The sequence below is a fragment of the Eubalaena glacialis genome, chromosome 11 (genome assembly GCF_028564815.1).
Source record: "Eubalaena glacialis isolate mEubGla1 chromosome 11, mEubGla1.1.hap2.+ XY, whole genome shotgun sequence".
In the NCBI taxonomy this organism is placed as follows: Eukaryota; Metazoa; Chordata; class Mammalia; order Artiodactyla; family Balaenidae; genus Eubalaena; species Eubalaena glacialis.
The window spans coordinates 5,953,249-5,975,402 of NC_083726.1; the positions used below are offsets into that span (position 1 = coordinate 5,953,249).

The 22,154-nt window shown below is 46.5% G+C and overlaps 1 protein-coding gene across 1 annotated transcript in view; it reads left to right on the forward strand.

Moving 5' to 3' along the window:
• Nucleotides 1–22,154, forward strand: part of EFCAB6 (EF-hand calcium binding domain 6) — a 136,176-nt gene that overhangs the window by 78,527 nt on the left and 35,495 nt on the right. Inside the window, exons 11-13 of the mRNA XM_061204424.1 lie at nucleotides 7,130–7,285; nucleotides 15,262–15,457; nucleotides 18,541–18,732. Coding sequence (XP_061060407.1) covers nucleotides 7,130–7,285; nucleotides 15,262–15,457; nucleotides 18,541–18,732 — 544 coding nt within the window. The remainder of the gene's footprint in view (nucleotides 1–7,129; nucleotides 7,286–15,261; nucleotides 15,458–18,540; nucleotides 18,733–22,154) is intronic.

Here is a 22,154-nt window from a genome sequence, read left to right on the forward strand (position 1 = left end):
ATAGGGGTGGGGAGCCCCCTTGGGGAGCTTTCTTCTAGGGGTGTCTTTATAGAGTTGCATCACAGCAGCACTCTGGTGGCATCAGGCTGGTCACGGGCCTGATGCAGCTCAGGGAAAGACCCACAGCCCTGGGATCGCCCTAGGAGCTCAAGAAATGGCAACCCGGGCTTCCCTGGTGGCGCAGTGGTTGAGAATCTGCCTGCCAATGCAGGGGACACGGGTTCGAGCCCTGGTCTGGGAAGATCCCACATGCCGCGGAGCAACTAGGCCCGTGAGCCACAACTACTGAGCCTGCGCATCTGGAGCCTGTGCTCCGCAACAAGAAAAAGGTCGCGATAGTGAGAGGCCCGCGCACCGCGATGAAGAGTGGCCCCCACTTGCCACAACTAGAGAAAGCCCTCGCACAGAAACGAAGACCCAACACAGCATAAATAAATAAATAAATAAATAAAAAGCCCCCCCCCAAAAATTATAAAAAAAAAAAAAAAAAAGAAATGGCAACCCTCCCCTTCCCAGGTGCACTGATGGAGGACTAGACTCTCCTTCCTGCAGCTGTCTCGTCACCAGCAGTGTGCGAAGCCGTTTGCTAGAGGCACTGGCCCTTCGTGCCGCCTGGCACATAAAGCCACTACAAGCCTCAGGCTTCCTCTGGTGGGTGGGTCGCTTTGTTTTGTTTTAGAAAGAAAATTCACTGAATAAAGGTAGAATGGTACTTTCGGGGGTTGCAGGCACTAAGGTCGTTCTAATAACGGACGCCTGGAAAGGTCTGGAAGGGCTTCGCAAATCCTTAGTAACGACGACAGCACTGGGGGCATGATCTGAGCCAGGAGGTCTCAGAGCGCCCTCCCGCTCCGTGCTGCAGGCCAGGCGAGGAAACCGAGCCCAGGTGGGTGGGTGGCGGGACCTGGCCGGCGTCTCGAGGCCGGTGAGCTGGCGTGGGGCTCGGACATCGTCGCCCTCCCTGCCCCTCTGTCGCAGGAGGGGACTCTCCTCACCTTCTAGGACGCAGACCCTGATGAAAACGGGCCTGGATGCTGGGAGGCAGGCGGAGGTGAGACGCGAGGCCCAGGGGGGCTGCAGGCCCACGGGTGCAGAGGGAGGGGTGGGCAGGGGGGCCTCGGGAACTTCTCACCCCTCGTCCCCGCCACCACCCCAACCCTTGAGGACAGGAAAGTCGGGTAAATAAATCCGTTCTCCTCGTCGTTACTCAGTTGGGAGGGTCGCAGGGGACCCGGTGCAGGGGCGGCGGCCGGCCGTGTGGTCCTGCAGCATCTGGTTGGCGGCGGAGAGCAGAGGGGGCCCTGCTTCACACAGGAGAGCCCAGGGCGCCTGGCTCCGTCCCACAGGCACCGACAGCAGCCGGGTGCAGCGTGAAGCCCCGGACGTTGTGCAAATACCGCCTCCGCCCTCGGAACGCTGAGTTCATCTGGGAAAAGCACCGCCGGAAATGCCATTTTTGTCGGTTAGGGGAGGACCGAGATCTTTTCCGTGAAAATAAATGCTTCTTTTCTTTAAAGAAAATTGGCAATTTGCCTTAAAATTTTTTATTGAAGTAATTCTATTCTATTTGAATGATGTTGGGAGATAAAAACCCACCATTATGCCTTTTTTTAAATGAATGACAATTTAGAAAAATCCCAATAATAGAAAATGACATAACAGGTACATAACATAATTCTTATCTTGTTTTCCTTACTAGTCTCTCTCGTTGGTTGTATGTAATTGGCATCTCTTCAAAGAGAAAATGGGGAATTGGAATCAAGTGGCATTCATTTATTTGAGTTTTAAGACTGAATATGCTTTTTGACGGATTTTCTTCTAGAACCTTAGCATAGTTCCTCTGACATGTAGGTGCTCCATAAAAGCCCGTTGAATGAACGGAAGGGTTGGTTTTAATTTTCCGTGGTCACAGTCGTACTTCTAACAGAATGACAGAGGACGAATCTGGTTGCTCTCTTGGGGTGGACCGAGGTCACCTTGTGTGAGGTGACCTTCCTGTTGATTGATGAGCCTGTGGGTCGCCTGAGGATCTTGTTACGAGCAGGTCCAGCTCAGGTCTGGGGTAAGGCTCAGGATCCTGCGTTCCCGACCCCCGGGGAGGCCGGTGCTGCAGGCCTGCAGAGCACACGGGGTGTGAGGGACCAGGCAGACGGAGTGCAGAAGGTGTTAAAGCCCTGAGCACCTCGCACTGGTGAGAGTTTTGTTTGTTTGTCTTTAAAGGTACGACACCAAGGGAAGAGGGCACATTACTTACCAAGAATTTTTACAGAAATTGGGGATTAAGTATTCAGCGGATATTCATCAGCCCTACGCAGAGGATTATTTCAACTTCATGGGTCATTTCACGAAGCCACAGCAGGTGCAAGAGGAGAGGAAGGCGAAGCGGCAGAGCAGGGAGAAGGCCGTGCCGGCCGGGTGAGTCTGTGGGCACACGGCCCAGGGGCCGGCGTCCGCCCCTCGTTGACCCTTGCAGCCCTGGTTGTTCCGAAGTGGTACCTCCCAGTGCTGGCAAAGCTGTCGTGAAATTGTCATACTCGTTCACTGCTGTAGATTCTAGAAATCGGCGCTAAGTCACAAAGCTACGAAGGAGTTAAAGAGCTATAAGCCTACCCCACCCTACCCAGTCACACTCTCAGCTCACCCTTGAGAACTGAACCTTTTAGGTGTTTACTAACCTAAGCACCTGGCCCCTCCTCTGGACAAGTAGAATGCAGGTTCCACGAGGACATGCCTGTCTCTACCCGGTTCAGAACAGTGCTTGACACCTAGTAGGCACCCAGTGAGTATTTGTCCAGTGAGTGAATGAAGGAACAGACACATTCTTTAACTCAGCAGTTCACCTTTGGGGACTTTATCCCAAAGAAATAATGCGGAAGAGGCCAGCAGTTTGGCAGGTGGAAGGTATGACTTGCAGTGTGTTTTCAACAGCAGCAACAAAAGGATACCTGTCAATCCCAGATGAGGGCCTGGCTTACAGAGCGTAGCCCCAAGGAATATGAGGTGGTGTATGCCAGTTTCAACCAGCACCTCGGACACTGTGGGAATGTCTGTGATAGAAGGCTAATGGGCAATGAAGTTTTAAACAGTCTGTGTAGGGACTTCCCTGGCGGTCCAGTGGTTAGGACTCCGCGCTTCCACTGCAGGGGGCTCGGATTCGATCCCTGGTCGGGGATCTAAGATCCCGAGTGCCCCGTGGTGTGGCCAAAATAAATAAATAAATAAACAGTCTGTATACCATGATTGGAACTACACCAGATGTACGTGCCCGTCCACAAGATGCTGTACAGAAGGTATCGTGTTGTATTTGGGTGGTGGGACTGCGCGTGATTCCTTTCAAAGTTTAAAAGTAGTCACTAATAAAACTAGTCACTACTGCCATATTTTAAAATTCGAAAACAATGGATAAAGAAAATGTGGTACATACATATACAATGGAATATTTTTCAGCCATAAAAAAGAATGAAGTATTGCCATTTGTGATAACACAGCTGGACCTTGAGGGCATTATGCCAAGTGAAATAAGTCAGACAAAGAAAGACAAAAACCATATGATCTCACTTATATGTGGAATCTTTAAAAAAAAAAAAAAACCCAAGCTCATAGATACAGAAAACAGATGGGCAGTTGCCAGAGGTGAGGGTAGCGTGGGATGCCGAAGTGGGTGAAGTGGGTCAAAAAGCACAACTTCCATTATGATAGAAATAGGTCCTGGGGATGTGATGTACAGCAAGGTGACTATCGTTAGTAATACTGTACTGCGTATTTGAAAGTCGCTAAGAAGGTAAATCTTAAAAGTTCTCATCCTATGGATGGTGATGGATGGTAAGTATACATCTTACAGTGTATACAGATATCAAATCATTATGTTGTATACCTGAAACTAATATAATGTTATATGTCAATTATGCCTCAATTAAAAAAAGGAACATAGGAGAAAATTTTGCCGCATTTGATGTGAACCTAAAGTGATGGGACAGACTTTCTCAATCAGTCTCGGTCCTGGGTGGCCACCCACCAGCACTCCCCAGGCCTGGGACCCTGCTCCCCGCTGCAGAGGCTTACCTCCCTGGCACTGTCATCTGTGTATCTGTCCATCTCCTGTCTGTCACTTTACTCTCGGTCCTCATCATCTCTGAATGAGTGAATGAGCTGTTGCTAAAGAATCCCCAGAGGAAAGAAGCACTCCAAGGACACAGGGATGAAACGTAACGGCTAAATGGGGTTTAAGAGGAGGGCAGTTCGAACACACCCCTGAATTATGTCTAAGTTACTGAGTTATAAAGCCCGAAGGCGGAGAATGGAGTCGGTGAAATTTCAAGTAAAAATATGCACAAGATTGGTATAAATCAAATATGCCATAAAAGTAACGAAAAAGTGGAATTTATCTTTCCCAGACAGGGCTGGCCTCATTACCCACACGTGTCTTCCCTTCCCTCTCTCCTGGCACTTGTGAGTAATGAGGCTGTGGGAGGGATCTCACATCCTCAGCATCGTCCGCATGTTCTTTCTCTTCTTGTTTCTGTTTATTGTGCGAGCATGGATCTGTAGCTGGGAGAACTACGTGCCACTGGACGAAGCGTTTCAGGTCACCAAGCTCCGAAAACTGATTCACACTCACCCGGTCCCCTGCCACCATCACACTTTCTTACCAAAGAAGACAAGCCCGATGCGTAAAAATTCATGACCGGCTTCTGTTTCCTCAAAGATGTCAGATTGCGAAATCGTCAAGTCACTTTGCCCTTCAGGATGGCCCACTTTTCAATGTTGGTGTCAGTGGGGCTTCCAGATACCCCGTCAGATGCAGTGTTTCCAGGACTTTTAACCTCGTCATTTATACTGAAGCTTTGATAAGATTAAGAAACAGGAGTCGTGTTCATTCAAGTGACTGAAATTTTATGTTTGCCTCTTAAATCTAAGAGGTTTAATTTTGTTTGAAGTGGCCTGAATACACTTTAAAAATTCAGAAGAATCCTTTTCTAAACCCATATTTATTTTCCAGAGTCAGACCAGCAATAGTGAACTAGCCGCAGAAGCTCAGCCGGCTGTTCTCAAATGCAAATTGCGAGGCACAGAGGCAAAAGCAGCCGGGCCGCACGGGGTTCTCTGCAGTTCTCTCCAGCGTGCCGGCCCGGCGGTGTGTGCGAGGGGCTCTGCGGCCGCCCACCGGCCCTGCCGCTGCCCTCCTCGGGCTTCCGTCTCGTTGTCCAGACCAGGGACCAGACGCTGTGTGGGCTGACGCGGGTTCTGCTTGGCAGCGTGGCGTGATCAGAGCTCCGAATCCTCACTTATTCTGAGCACATATTTACCCTGCGAGGGAAATAATTACTGCCTGGAAACCAGTCCAAGGAATACTGAACGCCTCAATTTTCTAAAAATATGTATCTCAAAAAAAGTTTTGATGTTTTTTTATACCTCCATTTACTTTCATTTTGAAGGATTAAGTGGAATATAATAGTCGTGATTACGAGTAATCAGTTTGTAGGATGGGACTGAATTCAAAGTACACCTGTGAGGGAATCCAGGGTGTGGCTTCTCTTGGGATACATTCCCCGGACAGTTAGTGCAGCTCATTTTTATCAGCTTCTCGAAGACTCACACCAGCCAGCTCGGAACCGGAGGCCAGCAGGGGAGGGAGACGGTGACCCACGTAGCTTCGGAGCCCATGCCTCCCTCTCCCCGCAAATATTCCCTCAACTTCCCCTCTTCTGATTTCTGACTTCTCTGTTGCTATGGATTATTTTTTCCAGGCACACTCACGGAACAATTTGTGGATATGTATCCACAAATACATATCAGAGGTGGTAGACAATTACCAGCAAAGATTTCGTGTTTGGAGTTTCTGGCATATCCTTTTCCCTGAGTAAGAACCTCACAGCCGAGCGCATGTCAGACAGACACAGTGCTCAGTGTGGTAGGAAGAGCTTTCTGGGACCTGGATGAGCGAGTTTATGGAATAGAATCCATCCCCCGTAGGTCAGGTGTAAGACTGTTTATTCCTAAAGATGTCCACACTTTTTTATTCCCTTATCAATAATTTTTTTTTAAGTCTGGGAAGAATTCTCCTGAAAGACTGAATCAGAAACTTGAACACATTCCCAAGAAAATCAGCCCTCAAGCACGAGTAGGAGCTACAGCTGGACGCTGTCTCTGTCCCAGCGAGGGAAGGCTGGCTGAGCCCGGACTCCGCACAGGCCGGGCACTATCTTCTTCCTATAAAACGGGGATGATAATTACCCTCCTCCCTTGTAGGGCTGTTGAGAAAAATAAATGGGAGAAGGTACACGAAGATAGCACAGCTCCTGGTTTCCCAACTGATGCACGCAAATTATGGGCTGTGCTTCTTAAGAACAAAGGACCTGGACCCCCGCCCCCGTCAGCGCTCACTGACCAGACTCTCTGCCCTCCTTGGTTCCCGCTCCCGCATTCCTGCCTCAGGGCCTTGGCGCTGGCTGTCCCTGGGCCCAGAGAGGTCTTCCAGGGGTAAATCCCCACTGGGTCCTTGAGCTCTCTGCCATCTCTGCTCAAGTGTCACCTTCCCCAGTGAGGTCCCCCTGCACCCCCTACTGGGAATTGCAGCCCCCCTACCGTGGGCATTCTCAGCCCCACTTGTGGGTGCTCAGCTAACCCCTGACCCACCGTGCAGGGCACTGTTGTCTTCCGTTTATCGTTGGCCTTGCCCCAGGGAGAATGTAAATTCTTCTAGGGAGGCCTCTCTCATTCACTAGATGTATCCTGACACCTAGAGCAGTACCTGGCACGTGATAGGTGCTCAACGAGTCTTCATCAAGAGGATGGAGGTGTATTTCCCGTGTCTGTAATATCACTGTATTTTTAAATGCTTGGCTCCATTTTTAAAGTACCCATTCTAGTAAAAAGACACAGTTGTAATTTCTCTAACATAGTTTTGCTAATGATAATAATAATAAAATGGTAATGATAAAAATGATTATTATTTTTTTCCAGAATACCTTTCAATGTAAATGTTACAACAAGGCTGCAAAGCATCTTCAAAATCAGTTGTCAGATGAATCATCAAATCATCACATTAGAATGATCATGGAACTCTTGCTTTAAAGAAATTATTTTTTTTCCCGGTTTTAGTGTGTGTCTCAAATGCATTCTCTTTCAGGGATAAGCTTAAGGACCACTATCAAGATATCAGCAAAGCACTCACCAAACTAGATAATTCCAAAAATGGCTACATATCCTTATGCAAGATGCAGACGTTGCTGCAGGACTGCGGCTGTCCTCTGAAGGAAGAGGAGCTGGCCGATCTTCTAAACAGGTTTTCTATGATGAGGCAATACGTTTCTTACAGCACTGAAAATCAGGTTGTCACATTGCTTTCGTGAATTTCTTCTTTTCCCGTCCACTCAAACAGCCTTTCGGCATTGAAATAACCTCCGTGCCACCAAAAACTCAGTCTCTATCTGTGTACAGAAGTAGACCTGTAATGTTGTACTCATAAAACTTATATAATACTATAAACCAATGTGACCTCAATTTAAAAAAAAAAAAAAAAAAGAATGAATCTTCAAATACTCCTCTGGCTGGGCTACGTTCTAATGGGTTTGAGTCAACTCAAAGCAAAAAGAAAGCAACTTGACAAATCCATAACTTTTCCTGGTGTGTCTCAACAGCATAATCACCCTTTTTTAACATTATTTTCATTTCACCCAAGTTATTCATGCACTTGGGCAGGAGTCACGTCGTCCTGCAAGGCTTATTAAAAACAGCAGCCCCCTTCCCTGCCATCCTCCCCATCTCCTTCCCAGAGTCAATAACTTCCAATGCTTTAATTCATATCTTTTGGTACTTTACTCAGTAGTTCTAAGTGACAAGCTTATCCAGCTACTTCTTGATTTTTCACTTTTAGGCAGTGTCTATCAACTTCCTACCAGGAAGATGAGGATTTAACTCTTTTTCACCCATCACATAACCACCAACCACCTCACCCCCTCAGCCTCCACCACCCCGTGGAAACACACGCAAACTTACCCCATTGTCCCCCCATATTGCTGTGTCACAGTTTGGTGTAGTTCAATATTCAGGCTTTCTATTACTGTGACTAGCTGATCACTTTTCTTTTCCCATAGAACAGTCTGTTTTCCCTGGAGTTAATAATAATTTTTTCTGTTTGCTCAGTTTCTATGTAGTTCTTATCACTAATTAAACCCCCAACTCACCCCAACTTGTGAAATCTCTTTCCAGTATGTTCAGACACCTCAACTAATCTGTCAGCTTCGTCTTCTTGCACGTCCCTTTTCATGTTCTTCAACTCTCAGAAATTTTCTTGATTTACTTCATTAAAGAGTTCCTCTCCTGTTTGTTTCTTTCTGAACCTCCTGTTGTTACTGATTAGTGAGCCACCTAGAGTGTCTCCTTATATTTTAAACCTTCCCTGTCCTCCATCTCTTTTTCTTCTTGCTCCACCTTCTGGGAGATTTCCTCAGTTTTAGTTCGCAACCCTTCTTTTGAGATTTTTGTCTCTGCTAATCATACTTATCATATTTTTAATTACCAGAACTTGTTTTTATTCTCAGAATATTCCTTTTCTATAGCATCCTGTTCTTGTTTCATGGATATACTAGTTCATGTCTCTGAAGATATTAAGAATAGATTTTTTTAAAGTTTTCTTCTTGAGAAGTCTCTCCTCAGTGTTGGTTTTTTCTGCTCTCTTCCATGTTAGACATTTTCCTCAAAAATATGCTCCTATTAAGAATGAGATACTAAGAGATAGATTAAAAGTTCTGCACAGATGGGTAGAGCTAGTCAACTTCAGTTTGAACTGCTTTGGCAGGGTAATCTGGCGGGTAGTTTCCTTGGAAGACTCCCAATGTCAGAATCTTTAAAACTTTTCTTTTGGGCTGGTCAGATTTCCCAGGGATTAGGGTTGCCAGATAAGACACAGAGTGCCCAGTTAAATTTGAATTTCAGATAAACAATATTTTTTTTAGTATAAGTATGTGCCATGCAATCTTTGGTATATATATTTATACTAAAAATTATTTTTGTTTATCTGAAATTCTAATTTAATTGAGTATCCTTCTAGGCATCTGTTTGTTTCTTTGTTTTTCTAAACCTGGCAACCCAACCAGAGAAGACTTGTTGGTCTCCTGCTGCCAGCACTCTGGGAGCTGACTGGAAACAGAAGGCTGGAAGTTTCAACAGTCAGCATGATAAGCTGAATAATGCCCCCAAAGATATTTAGGTCCTAATTCCTGGAACCTGTGAATGTCACCTTATATGGAAAGAGACTTTATGGATGTGATTAAGTTGAGGATCTTGAGAAGGGGAGGTGATCCTGGGTTATATGGGTAGGCCCAGTGTGATCACAAGTGTCCTTATAAGAGGGAGTCTGGGAGAGATTTCACCCAGAAGTGATCACAGAGGGAGAAATTGGAGCGACGTGGCCACAAGCCAAGGATCACCAGCAGCCACCGGAAGCTGGAAGAGGCAAAGAACAGATTCTCCCCTAGAGCCTCTCGGGGGAGCACAGCCCGGCTGACACCGTGATTTCTGCCCAGTGAAGCTGATTTCCAACTTCTGGTGTCCAGAACAGTAAGAGAATAGATGTGTGCTGTTTAAAGCCCCCCACTTTGTGGCATCATGTTATAGAGTCATAGGAAACTAATAGAGTCAGTATAGAAGCTTTCACTTAACTCCCCTCTTTTCATTAAGAACCCTCCCTGTTTTGAACTGTGACAGACACTTACCATCTACAGAGAACACCCCTCCAGATCCTCCACTGTGTGTGGTGGGCGGGTGGGGGCCAGGCACCCAGCCTGGGGAGTCTGGGGAGGGGCACGGGGTCTAATTGCGTCCCACACAGGCTTTTAGCCAATCCTTCTCTTTTAACCCCACTTTCATTCCTACGTCTAGGTGTACCTGGAGCCCACTTCTGGAGGCTCTGAGGGTTTGCAGGGTGTGTCGGATACCCTTCCGCGTTCCTTCTGTTGGTTCCAGGAGGAGATTTCTTGAATCTGACGCATCTGTTCTCCCTCATCCATCAAATTCCCAGCAGCTGTTGTCTTCTTCCACTTTCTCTCCATCCTTCATGGTTTCTGCCGGTGTTCTGTAAACTCCAGCCAGCATCAGAAACTCGGCTTGCTGGGCCCCTCCCTCAGGCTGTCTGACTTAGCAGGCCTGGGAATCTGCATTTCTAACAAGGCCCTGGGTGATGCTGCTGCTGCTGGACTAGAGCATCCCAAGAACCACTGTTTGACGCCTTTTAAAAATGCCTTCTTCTGTCATTTTAGAAGGAACGGAGCTAGTTATGTGTGTTCAAGCCACTTTAACTGCAAGTCCTATCCTCTTATAATTTTAAACCCAGATAACTCAGAGTTGATTGGTCCTCCCTGGACTGCTTTTGTATGCAGTTTCTAACTTGCGGTGTCCCTTAGCTGTGCTGGCTGGAAGTTCTATGACTAAGTGCATGGGTCTTATGTTCCTCTCTTTGTGAGGTGAGCATACTAGCACCCCTCCCCTCCCTTTAAAAAATGTTAGCGGTTGCTCTAGGGTTTGCAGTACACATGAACAACTAGCCTAAGTCCACTGTCAAATAACACATTACTACTTCACGGGAGGTGCAGGCGCCTTATTACAAACTAAGTGTTCCTGAATCCTCTCTCCTGTCCCCTGTAACATTGCTCTTACTCACGTCACTTTTCCATTTGCTATAGTCACCCAATACATTGTTATTGTTACTTTGAACAATGATCTATTAGGTCAGCTAAGAATAAGAAGAATAAAAGATATTATTTTACCTTCATTTATTCCTTCCCTTATGCTCTTTCTTCCTTTAGGTAGATCCACGTTTCTGACCCGTCTGATTTTCCTTCTCTCAGAAGAATGTGTTCTAGCATTTTTTGAAAGGCAGGGTGGCTGGTGATGAATTCCCTCGGTGATTGTTTGTCGGAGAAGGTATTTATTTCTCCTTCACTTTTGAAGGATAATTTCACTGGTTATAGAATTCTAGGTTGGTGATTTTTTCCTTTCCACACTCCAAATATTTCAGTCCACTCTCTTCTTGCTTGCATGATTTCTGATAAGAAGCCCCATGTAATTCTTATCTTTGTTCCTCTATAGATGCTTTCCCCCCTCTCTGGCTTCTTTCAAGATTTTCTCTTTGTCTTTGGTTTTCGACAGTTTGAATATGATATAAGTAGGTGTAGTTTTTGGTATTTTTCTGCGTGGTGTTCTCTGAGCTTCCTGGAAATGTGCCTTGTGTCTATTATTAATTTTGGAAAATTCTCGGCCGTTATTACTTCAAATGTTTTTTTCTGATTCTTTCTTTTTCTCCTTCTGGTATTCCAATTATGAGTATGTTCCACTTTTGAAATTGTCCCACAGTTCTTGGATGTTCTGCTCTGGGGTTTTTTTTTCCACTCTTTTTTTCTCTTTGCATTTCAATTCAGGAATTTTCTTATTGACATACTTCAAGCTCACTGATTTTTTCCTCAACCATGTCCAGTCTACTGATGAGCCCATTAAATGCATTCTTCATTTCTGTTACTCTGTTTTTCATTTCCAGGATTTCCTTTGATTCCTAAGAAGGAGTATCCATCCCTGCTTACATTAGCCATTTGTTTTACGTGTTGTCCACTTTTTCCATTAGACTCCTTTACAATTTAATCATAGTTAGTTATTTTAAATTCCCTGTCTGATAATTCCAAAATACATCATGTCTGAGACTGGTTCTCATGCTTGCTTTGCTGTCTCTGCAGATTGTGTTTCTCCTTGCCTTTTAGCATGCCTTGCAGCTTTATTGTTGTTGAAAGCCAGACATGACACACTGGGTAATAGGAACTGAGGTAAGCAAGCCTTTCACGTGAGGTTGTATGTTAATTCAGGCAGGAGGTGGGCTGTGTTTAGTGCTGCTGTAGCTGTCAGTGCCAAGGGCTTGGATTTCCTCCAGTGTCCTTGTTTTTGTCCCTCCTGTTTCCTTAGGCTTCCCTAGGAACTCCTCCTTAAATAGAGTCTGTGTTTGCAGCTCTTTCCATTGTAACCCACTGTTGTTATACTGGAGCTGGGTTGATATGGTGGTAAGGTATGGGGGAGGGGAAAGATTCTATACTCTTATGATGAAATCTCAGTCTTTCAGTGGGCTTGAGTCCCAGGGCTGCAACCTTCAGAAATGTTTCTTAGCTTTTTTTTTCTCCCTCAGATGAGACAGGAAGTCTAGAGGGGGCTGGAGTTGGCTCACTGCCTTTCCCCCAGATGGGATAAGGCTCTGGTAAAGTCTTTTCCCTTGGAAAATTATTATGCCAAAGCCTCTGGGCATATTTCCCAAGGATTATTATTCCCCTTCCCCTGCCAGAGCCAAGAGGAGACCATCTTCAGATTTCCACTGTGATAACCTAGTGGGGTTCTTGAAGGTAAAGCCCATGAAAGTAGGGGGTCCCTAAGACTGGGCCCCCAGGGGTTTCTCACTCTCACACTAGTCCACACACAGCCTCCACCGTTGCTCAAGTTACCATTTAAGTGTTCCTACCAGCTCCAAAGGGCTTTACTCCAGGAAGAGCAGATCTTGGCTATAATTCTCTATGTTCACCCATCTCTCCAGATTTTGGGGTGACGTTTTGCCCTGTGACCTCAATTTTCTGATGCGACCAAGAAAAGCCATTGGTTTTCCGTTTGTTCAGCTTCTTTCTTATTGTGAAGATGAAAGAGACACTTCCAAGTGTCAGAGCTCTCCCGCTTCCTATCACTTTCCCTCTCCATGTCCCATCTTTTATCAGCTACAGTTTTTCTTTGGAAGAGCTAGTTAAATTTAACTTCTAAATGTCCTACAGCCACAACCAGGTCCTCTCTGCTTGGCTCATTGCTTGATTATAAAACTCAAAAACCATTAAACCGCATTTCATAATTATGACTATGTACATATTCATAATTCATAATATTCAAGGTCCGGGTAATGAATGAAAATTAGCTTTCTTCTCAGTGGCACTATCCCTGGGCCTCTGTGTCCACCTTGTTGTAGGCAAACCTGGGGGTACCCATGCATCTTTTCTAAGCCATTTGGGGAATGGCGGTTCTTTGCTGTAAACTGCTTCCAAGGACATAGAGAGTAGGGTGATTTCTTTAACCACTGCTGCTTTCTGAACACGGGGCTAGGGTGAAGTTCAACATTGTCAACCTTCAGCCTTCCCCGGAATTCTGTACCACTTTCTGTTCTCTCCATTTTTCTCCTGCTGCCCTCCATCCTCGAGCCTCGCTCCCCACTCTCCCGTTCCAGGTCTGTCACCCAAGAGTGTCCTGGGCTGTCCCCACTATTCTCCAGGGTTGGATCCCCTGTTTCTTATATCCCACATCTTTTTATTTCTTAATTTGCATTCTTATTTTGCTGGAGTACTTCCTGGGGTAACTTCCCAAGAAAGTGGGGGGACAGGAAATAAATTTTCTCAGTTCTTTGTCTGAAACTATTTTTTATTTTCCTTCACACACATTGTTAGCTTGCCTGAACATAGAATCCTAGGGAGAAAATCATTTTCCCGTAAAACTTTGAAGGACAGTGCTCCGTTGTCTGTGTGCGTATGTATATGTGTGAGTGTGTGCCAGTGTATGAGTGTGTATGTGAGTGTGTGTGTGTGAATGTGTGTATAGGGGAAAGGAGGACCGTTTCCTCCTCAAATGCCTGTATGTTCTTTTCTTCCTTAAACATGGTCTCCTCTCACTAAATCTATTTCCAGCTGAACAAGAATTCAAATGCATTCAGTGAATAAACCATGGAAAAATAGCACCAGATAAATAATGAACTAAATGATTACAAGCGAGTCTTGTTAAAACGTAGTTAGGCTTGATACTTTTATAAGCAACGACACAAGGGCTGTGGAATTTCTGTAGTCCACCTGTCAGTGGGGCGATCAACTACTTTACGAATCAAAACCTTAATAAGGACCCATCACTCAGCCGCTTGTTACTCCTCAAAGACCTCTTGATGATAAACATCTCTGTTATTTGTAATTATATGTAGATTGTTCTTTTCTAGATCCAAAATAGACTTTTCTAAATAATACTGGGATTAGCATATGCATTTGATTTTATTACTAAGTTTTAATACCAAGTTGGCAATTTATCCTGCTGATGAAATAGAGCTGATTATCCTTTTCCTCCGTGTCTCCGTCGTGTAAGCCAGCAACGCGGGGCCTGTGGACGGCAGCTCTGCAGCTGTGGGTTGGAGAAGCACAGCCCTTGGCTCGTTCACTTTAGGAGCAGATACCCGAGTCGCTGGAAACTTTTCTCTCCGGCTTCCCGGCGTTCCAAGCTGTTCTTTGACACACGCTCCATCCTGCTGAAAGAAAGTTCAGGGGTCGAGGTGCCAGCAATCCTCAGAGAATCTAAGTTACAGAAATGTGAACTTTGAATGCAGTTAAGCTTTATTTTGAATTATTTTACATCTTTCATAAATATGCTCTATAGTCTCACCAAACGTGGATTTGCTCTCGCGATGTATTCTTGTGGAATGTAAAGGTATTTTTCTTCTGTGTTGGAGTGCTCTTTTTCTGCGTGGATGTCCTTGTTGAGACACAGAGACACACACCCAGATGGAATTTCTAACTGAGAAAATACTGAACGATGTAGGTTTCGTAAAAATATGTTTTGAGTGCTTTCAGCTTGACAGCGTAGTTTCAACCATTCTTGAAAAAGGATTTAGCGTCTATTTTACTCAGTTCCTCTTTTCCTTTTCGCTCTCTTTATTGTACTTCCCTTATTTTCAGATTCCCATTTCGCGGTGCAGGCCCTCGTTAGCTAAGGTCCCGATGACCACACCCCTACCCCCCACCACCACCCCGCAGTCCTGCCCCCAGACCAGCTCCGCCATCACCATCACATGCATCTCCCCAGGATCCAACTCTGCACATGTCGCGTCCCTGCCGAAGCACCTTCCTCTGCCCCCGCCACAGGGCCAGATTCCTCAGCCAGGCTTCCTCCTCCATTCTCTGCTCTTCAAACCCGCGAGCCCACTGTCCAGCCTTCAAGTCTCAGAGCTTCAGGGCAGGACAGTCTGTGACCCCCCCAGCCGGCAGTGGCCCCGCGCTCTCTCCTGTCATAGCCCTTCCCCTGTGCCCTTAGACTGCAGTCTTCGTGTGTGCTCGTCTAATAGCATAGCTGAGCGGTGTGTGTGCGCCTACAGGCCGGGGAGCCGTGTCTCAACATTATTCATGTTCTCCACACTGTTCTGTGCTCAGCAAGTGTTTGTTGAATGAATAAGTGATGGTCTTTTAAATTAATATATTGTTTTCTTTCTTTTGGGACAAGTTGGGGAATCAGCTGGCATGGTAATTCCATCAATTACCTTGACTTCTTGAGAGCAGTGGAGAATAGCGAGCCGACAAGACCTCAGCCACAAGAGAAAGAGGAGAGCGTGCCGATCAGTTTTGCGACCCTAAGTCCAGAGGAGCTTCTGAAGAACATCCAGGAGGTCGTTGCCTCCTCCAATCCGGCTTTGTCAGCGGTATGAGAAAAAGCACGTGCTTTTCCTGTGGAAACTGAAGTTCTGGGGCTCACGCCAACTCCTACAACCAGCTCTCAGCCCTGCCCCTCATCCTGGGCCCCTCCACCTCTCGCCACTCTCCTCGGGGCATCAGAACTCGATGGCTGGTGGAGAACAGATGGTTCACTGGAGCAAATGTGTATCCGTTTTTGTTCTGTACAAAGCTACCGTGAGCGTGCCCAGCATGTGTTCTGCGAGACGAAAGTGCTCGGTGTTTAGCAAAGGCTGGGTCTGCAGTGAGGGCAAGGGGTTCTGGGCAGAGGCCAGAGGCCAGAGGCCTCAGGGGAGCCCGGGCCAGCAGGGAATGAGTGACGCCAGGTGGCCTTGAAGATGTTGGCCGGGGCCGGGCGGTGGCACAAAGCCTCAGCGTGACCGGGAGCCCAGGGCAGGAGGTGTAAGAAGGGGGTCCCCCGAGTACACTGACATTTAGGCGGACGTCTGTGTGACTGCGGGGGGGGCGTGCCGAGACCCGGTGTATGTGGGCATGGCGCTGCGGGGCTCATCCTCGGAAGAGTGCTCGGGCCGTGCTCCCCGCCAGGTAGTGGCCCCCCTCGCGGGTCCCCACGTGAGTTCCGCCTGCAGCAGCCGCGGGAAGAGAGATGCTGTGTGCAGAGGGCAGGCCTTGCAGCCTAATGAGACGGTGAACGCAGGGCGTCCCGGGTGATGCTGGGCGCGCGCTGTCCAGACAGCACAGTCAGAGCAGGGTTGCCTCTGTGTCTGCCACGTGCAGACCCTCAGCCCCACGCCGACACCGAGGCCCACCTCGCTGAAGGCCTGCGTCCTCTCAGCACCGGGAGGCAAGCTGGGCCCTGGAGTCCAAGGTTCAGTGGGAGACAAGGAGAAAGGCAGGGCAGCCCAGCCAGCTTGTGAACGTTCTGGAATGCCGGCGAGCGTGGCCTTCCTCCCCGACAGCAGACATTGTTTGCATGCAGGAATTCTCTGTGAGGATTTAGCATATTTGTGTCTTTATTTTAATGACTATCTAAAGATCAAAGAAAAATTAGTATGAACACATTGCGGGTCATCTAGAAAGACCATCTGTACCCCTTTCGACACCAGATTGCCCTGGCCCAGTGGTCACCACATGAGGACTGCAAACTCGGATGTGCCCAAGGACCAGGAGCAAAAAAGTGATGAAGGGGCCGGGACCTGGCGACAGCAAGCCAGAGGCACAGCCCTATCCAGAGCGCAGCTTCTCCTCAGCCCCTGCCGACTGTTACTGAGCTGAAAAATGGTCCCAGCTCTGCTAGATCTTTGTATTTTTCATGAGAAGCTATGAAACCTCCTGACTTCTAAATGTCAGCACATACTTCAGATTTGTCAAAAGCACTGTGCAGGCCACATAAATCCATTTGCAGGATGGCTCTGCCCTGTTCCAGCTTAGAGTGGCACCACGTCACATCTATCGGGATGTTTCTCAAACTGAGGTCCATGGAACCTGTGGGAGGAACCACAGTTCTCACTTCTGAGAAATACTCCTTAGGAGACGAGGTTTTAAGCAAGAGAGTGAGATTCTCTGGCCAAGAGACGGGCAGATGGCCTGGAGGGGGAGGGCGTTTGGGGCAGCGAGGCGAGGAGGGAATGACGATGATGTCTGAGGATAGCTAGGGTACCGGACACGTGATGCAGCTCCCGTGTCACTGGAGACACGTCTCAATGCAGCGTCTTGTTTCTGAAATGACACAGCAATACCTTATATTTATGTAGAGTTTTATAGATCCCTAAGCCTTGGCATATTTGATTCTTCCACACACCCCGTGGCTTGTCAGGCTGGATTGACACACGGGGAAGCCACACAGCCCCAGGGAAGTGCAGGTCCCGTGGCCACAGCGAGCCGGACCCCAGCTCAGCCCTTAGGTCCACTGAGCCTTGCGGCACCGCAGCACCTTCTAACGCCCTCAGAACAGAATGCTCGGTCAGCTCCCTTCATGTTGACCGCCATTCTCCTGAACATATGCCGAGATCCACTGTGTGCCGGGTACCTGGACAGGTGCGTCTTCAGGTTGCCATAGTAAAACTTAGACCAACACGAGTTCTGATGTCCCTCTTTTTATACCGATGAAGTTAAGCTCAGAGAGGTTAAGGGTTTATGGTGGGCAACACAGCCAAGGTTCAGAGTCTACCACCTGGCTGTGGAGCCAGAGGTTTTCCACTGTACCTGGCTGTGTCGTATCTACACACAGGCTAAATGAAAGCTTGAAGCCAGACAGTATTAAGGTTAATTTGGTTACCTGTATAACACCTTGTGGACGGACGGGGTGTGCCCAGTTAGTCCTGAGTGAGAATTAACCGCAAGGGAATTTGGGTTTGGGTCTGCAAGCACGTTAAATTCTTACTTAAAAAACTAAGATCTTAACTTACCCCTTGATACGGGTTTTCTAGTGCAATAGAAATGAATGATTTTGTTTCAACAGATGGGAAAAAATGTGCTTTCTTTTTATAGCAAATGTTTGCACTTCAGTTTGACTGCTTTACTGCTGGGCTGGCGCCGGCTGCCCCAGCCCCTCCGCACAGGCGCGGGCAGGGGGGGTCTCCCCACCGTAAAGGACAGAGCCTCAGTGTTCAAGCCCTGGGGTGTGGGTGGGATGGGGTGGTCCCTCACTCCTCCTCCTGGCCACTTCCCACGCGAGACTCCTATCGTGAGACCCCTGCCCCACACCTGGATGCAGTGGGGTAGCGCCTGAGCTTCTCAGTCACAGATGATTCATTAGGGAGCTAGAATCTAATGATGCAGAGACTTCGGGCAAGTTCCTTTGTCCCTCGGAACCTCCTCGGGACCGGTGAGGACCGGGGCTCCTCTTCATCTTCGTATCCAAAGAGGAGGGACTAAGGCGAGTTTCCTCAACGACACATCAACTCTTAGATGGGGTGCACATCCTACGTGTCTGTCTTCAGTCCTCGTGCATTTATTTAGTAATTTAGAATCTACAGGGGACTCACGTTCACTTGATTGCATTTGCATTCAGAAAAGCAATACTTAAGAAAAATATTTTTGAAATATTCACTTGACAGTAACATCTGCCTTTTTTTTTTTTTAATTGTAGGCATTTTCTGCACTGGATAAAGAGGACACTGGGTTTGTAAAGGCTTCGGATTTTGGACAAGTTCTTAAGGATTTCTGTTACAAACTAACAGATACCCAGTATCATTATTTTTTGAGAAAACTAAGAATTCATCTCACCCCCTATATAAATTGGAAGTATTTTCTCCAAAACTTCAACAGTTACCTTGAGGAGGTAAGAATGTCTGCAGCACATGAGCATTTCTTTTTGAAAAAGGGCTAAAATTAGTGTTTGCAAAATAGATAATTGATTAAAACCACATCAGGTAAATTGGCAATCACCTCAGTTAATTAGCTCATTCTAAATGAAAAATTGATATAAATTCTACGTAGTGTTAGAAGGTAAATACGTATCCTTTAATTCATTAGAAAGTTATTCTATTCTATTATTTTGTTTATTTTCAAAGAGGTTTAGGAGAGCCTGCTTTTGTGTGGTTGTTTGAACGAGTTCTAAGAATCTTAGATCCCTGAAGATGACCTAGTGTCGAGAGAAGTGAGGCCACTACACATCAGGCCCTGAACCAGCAATGAGGGAATTGGGACCCACTTGGGAGGAGACATTTGTTGAGGACCCACTATGTGTCAGGCCCTGGGCCATGTATCAGCCAAGCCTGAGGTAGGGGTAATCATGGAGTTAGTAAGGTCCTGGGGGAAGTCTAAGAGGGCTTCCTGGAGGAGGGTGGGTAGCTGACCACAGGGCTCTCGTTCCTTCCCGGGACCACTTCTCTGGCAGCACGAGCTGTTCCTTCTTAGGCTGTTTCTCCATTTCTAAATGTAAATGGACCTACATCATTAGCGACAATTACAATCTAGTTTCAGCCGACTTAGATTTCTTTGGTCACCATTCTGTGCTGAGTGAGAATGGACACACAGGTGTCCCTGCCGCCATGGAAAGGGAGATGGAAACAAATATGAAAAATCCAAAAATAGTGCAATAGCTAAGTCACAACAGGCTTGGGCTGAAATGTATTTAACTGTCCTCCTGTAGCTGGACGCTGAGGTCATTTCCAATTGCACACTTTTGTATATCGTGAACACTCGAGTTCATAAATCCTTGATCGCTTATCTGGGATACATTCTTGGAAATGAGATTGCTAGAGCAAATGGCATGAGCGTTTTTAAGGTCTGAGACTCACTGTAGTAATAATAACAGCAGCAAACCCAATATAGTGCTTTCTGAGGGCAAGGCACCCTTCTTAGTCCTATATAGATATTAACTGGTGTAATTCTTTTGCTCTCACTACGAGGTACCTGCTAGTAATATCCCATTTTATAGATGAGGACACTGGGGCACAGACATCAAGTCATTGCCCACAGTCACCCCGAAGGTGGGCGGTAGAGCTGGTTTGTGGCCCCAGAAGCCTGGCTCCCGACTCCAGGTCTCTGAAGGCTGTGCCGTCTCCTCTGGGGTGTGTGAGTATTTTCATCTCTGCCATTTAGATGGACATTCCTAACAAAATATACTATTTTGTTGCCTGTTTTAAAACTTTATATATATGACATTGTATCAAATTCTGTCTTCGGCACTTGTGTTTTCCTTGCTTAATATCATGAATTTAAGATTGATCCATGTTGTTACATTGGCTTTAGTTCACTCGCTCAAGCTGCCATAAAATTAGCCAATTAAATGATAAATGAATATATTCTATTGAACGAACAAACCCCGTTCCGTCGTCGTCCTCCTGCTAATGGCATACAGGCGGTTTGCGGTTTTCTCCGTTACGAGCAGGGCACGGTCAGCCTTCTGTGACTGTGTCCTTTGCACACTCGGGGTCACTCTGCGTGGAACGGCTGCGGGAGGGGGCGGGGGCACAAGTTCAACTCCACAGACACCGCCACGGTGGCTGCACCGGTCAGTGCACGCCCCCGCCAGCCCTGCGGGAGAGCTCCTGACGCACCACATCCCGGAGCCCTTGGTGTTATCGGGAGTTTAATTTCTGCCAAGGCTTTCAAATGTTATCAGCCATCCAGGCTCCCTCGTCTGAGAACTGCCTGAAAGGATTCCACTCCTTTGTTGGTATGGGCGTTGCACATGTCTTCTCCTGGTCTGTGACTTGTCTTTTTTCTCTTTGTCTGTGGTGACGCTCACTATTTTTATGTGAATTATACTTTTTTTCTGATTTTAAAAGAAATACATACTGTGAAAAATTTGGAAAATACAGGAAAGTGTAAAAAAAAGAAGATAGTCGTTTAACCCTGTGATGACGGTATGATGACAGGAGCAACCTCCGTACGGTTTAGTGAGACCTGCTGAGCTCTGGGCCCTCCCCCCGCATTTGCTCACCTGGGGGTTGCCCGGATGAGGGAGGCAATCAGGTGGAGCAGGTGGGCCCCGAAGTCAGGTACCCGCCTCTGCAGCTGGAGTGGATGCCAGGCAGTTCAGCTTCAGAGCTGTCTTCTTCCCAAGGGCCATGCTGCCTCGGAGAGCTTCTTCGTCTCTTTTTAATGCATTTACCCCCAATTCTTTCACTGTGGTAAGATACACATACCATAAAGTTTGCCATCTTAACCCTTTTTAAGTTAATGCACAGCTCGGTGGCATTAAGTCCATTCACGTGGCTGTGTAATCATCACCACCCTCCACCCCCAGAACTCTCTTCGTCTTGCAAAACTGAAACTCTGTCCCCATCAAACACTAACTCCCCAACCCCTCCTCCCCCAGCCCCTGGCACCCACCGTTCTACTTTCTCTAGGAATTTGACGACTCCAGGTGCCTCAGATGAGTGAAATCTACAGTATTTGTCCTTTTGCGTCTGGCTTATTTTACTGAGCGTAATGTCTTCAGGGTTTATCCTCTTGTAGCACAGTCAGAACTTCCTTCCTTTTTAAGTCTCGTAATAGTCCATTGTATGGATAGACCATATTTTGTTTATCCATTGATCTATGGATACATCTATATCTATCCTATCCAGTGAACGCTTGGGTTGCTTCCACGTTTTAGCTACGGTACTGTGAATAATGCCACCATGAACATGAGTGTACAGATGTAATGCATGTTTTTACATAGTGGAGATAACATTGTAGATATAATCATGTATCTTGCTGTTTTTCCTTTAACATTAAATTCCACCAAGTCACTTCAAGTTCTTCCAAACATGAGTTAAAATGTCTGCATAACATTCCATCAACTCCTTATTTTGAAGCATTTAGGTTTTTTTCCAGCTTTCGCCACTGTAATTTACTGGGCCATGAACACTTTGTATGCAGGTCTACGTACACCTTTTGGACCTTCTTCCTAAAGAAAGAATCCAAGAAATGAAATAACTGGGCTCAAAGGATAGAAATACTTTTATTGATCTTGAAAGCAGCCCCATTTTTAAAAAATAACTTTTTCTATTAGGTTGAATCATATGGAATCACCATTTTTAGAGTCCTAAATGATTGAATATTGACAATTTCATATGGTTTAAGCTAATATTTGTAGAAGTCGTCTGTGTCCATTTTACATGATTTGGAATATACCAATCATTTTGAAGGAGAGAATTAAAGTCACCCCTAGGGACAAACAGTGTTAACATGTTGGTATATTTATCTCTAATCCTCTTTTTTATACAAATATCCTTTGGGAGTGAGGTCAAGGACAGAGAGTATATGCTG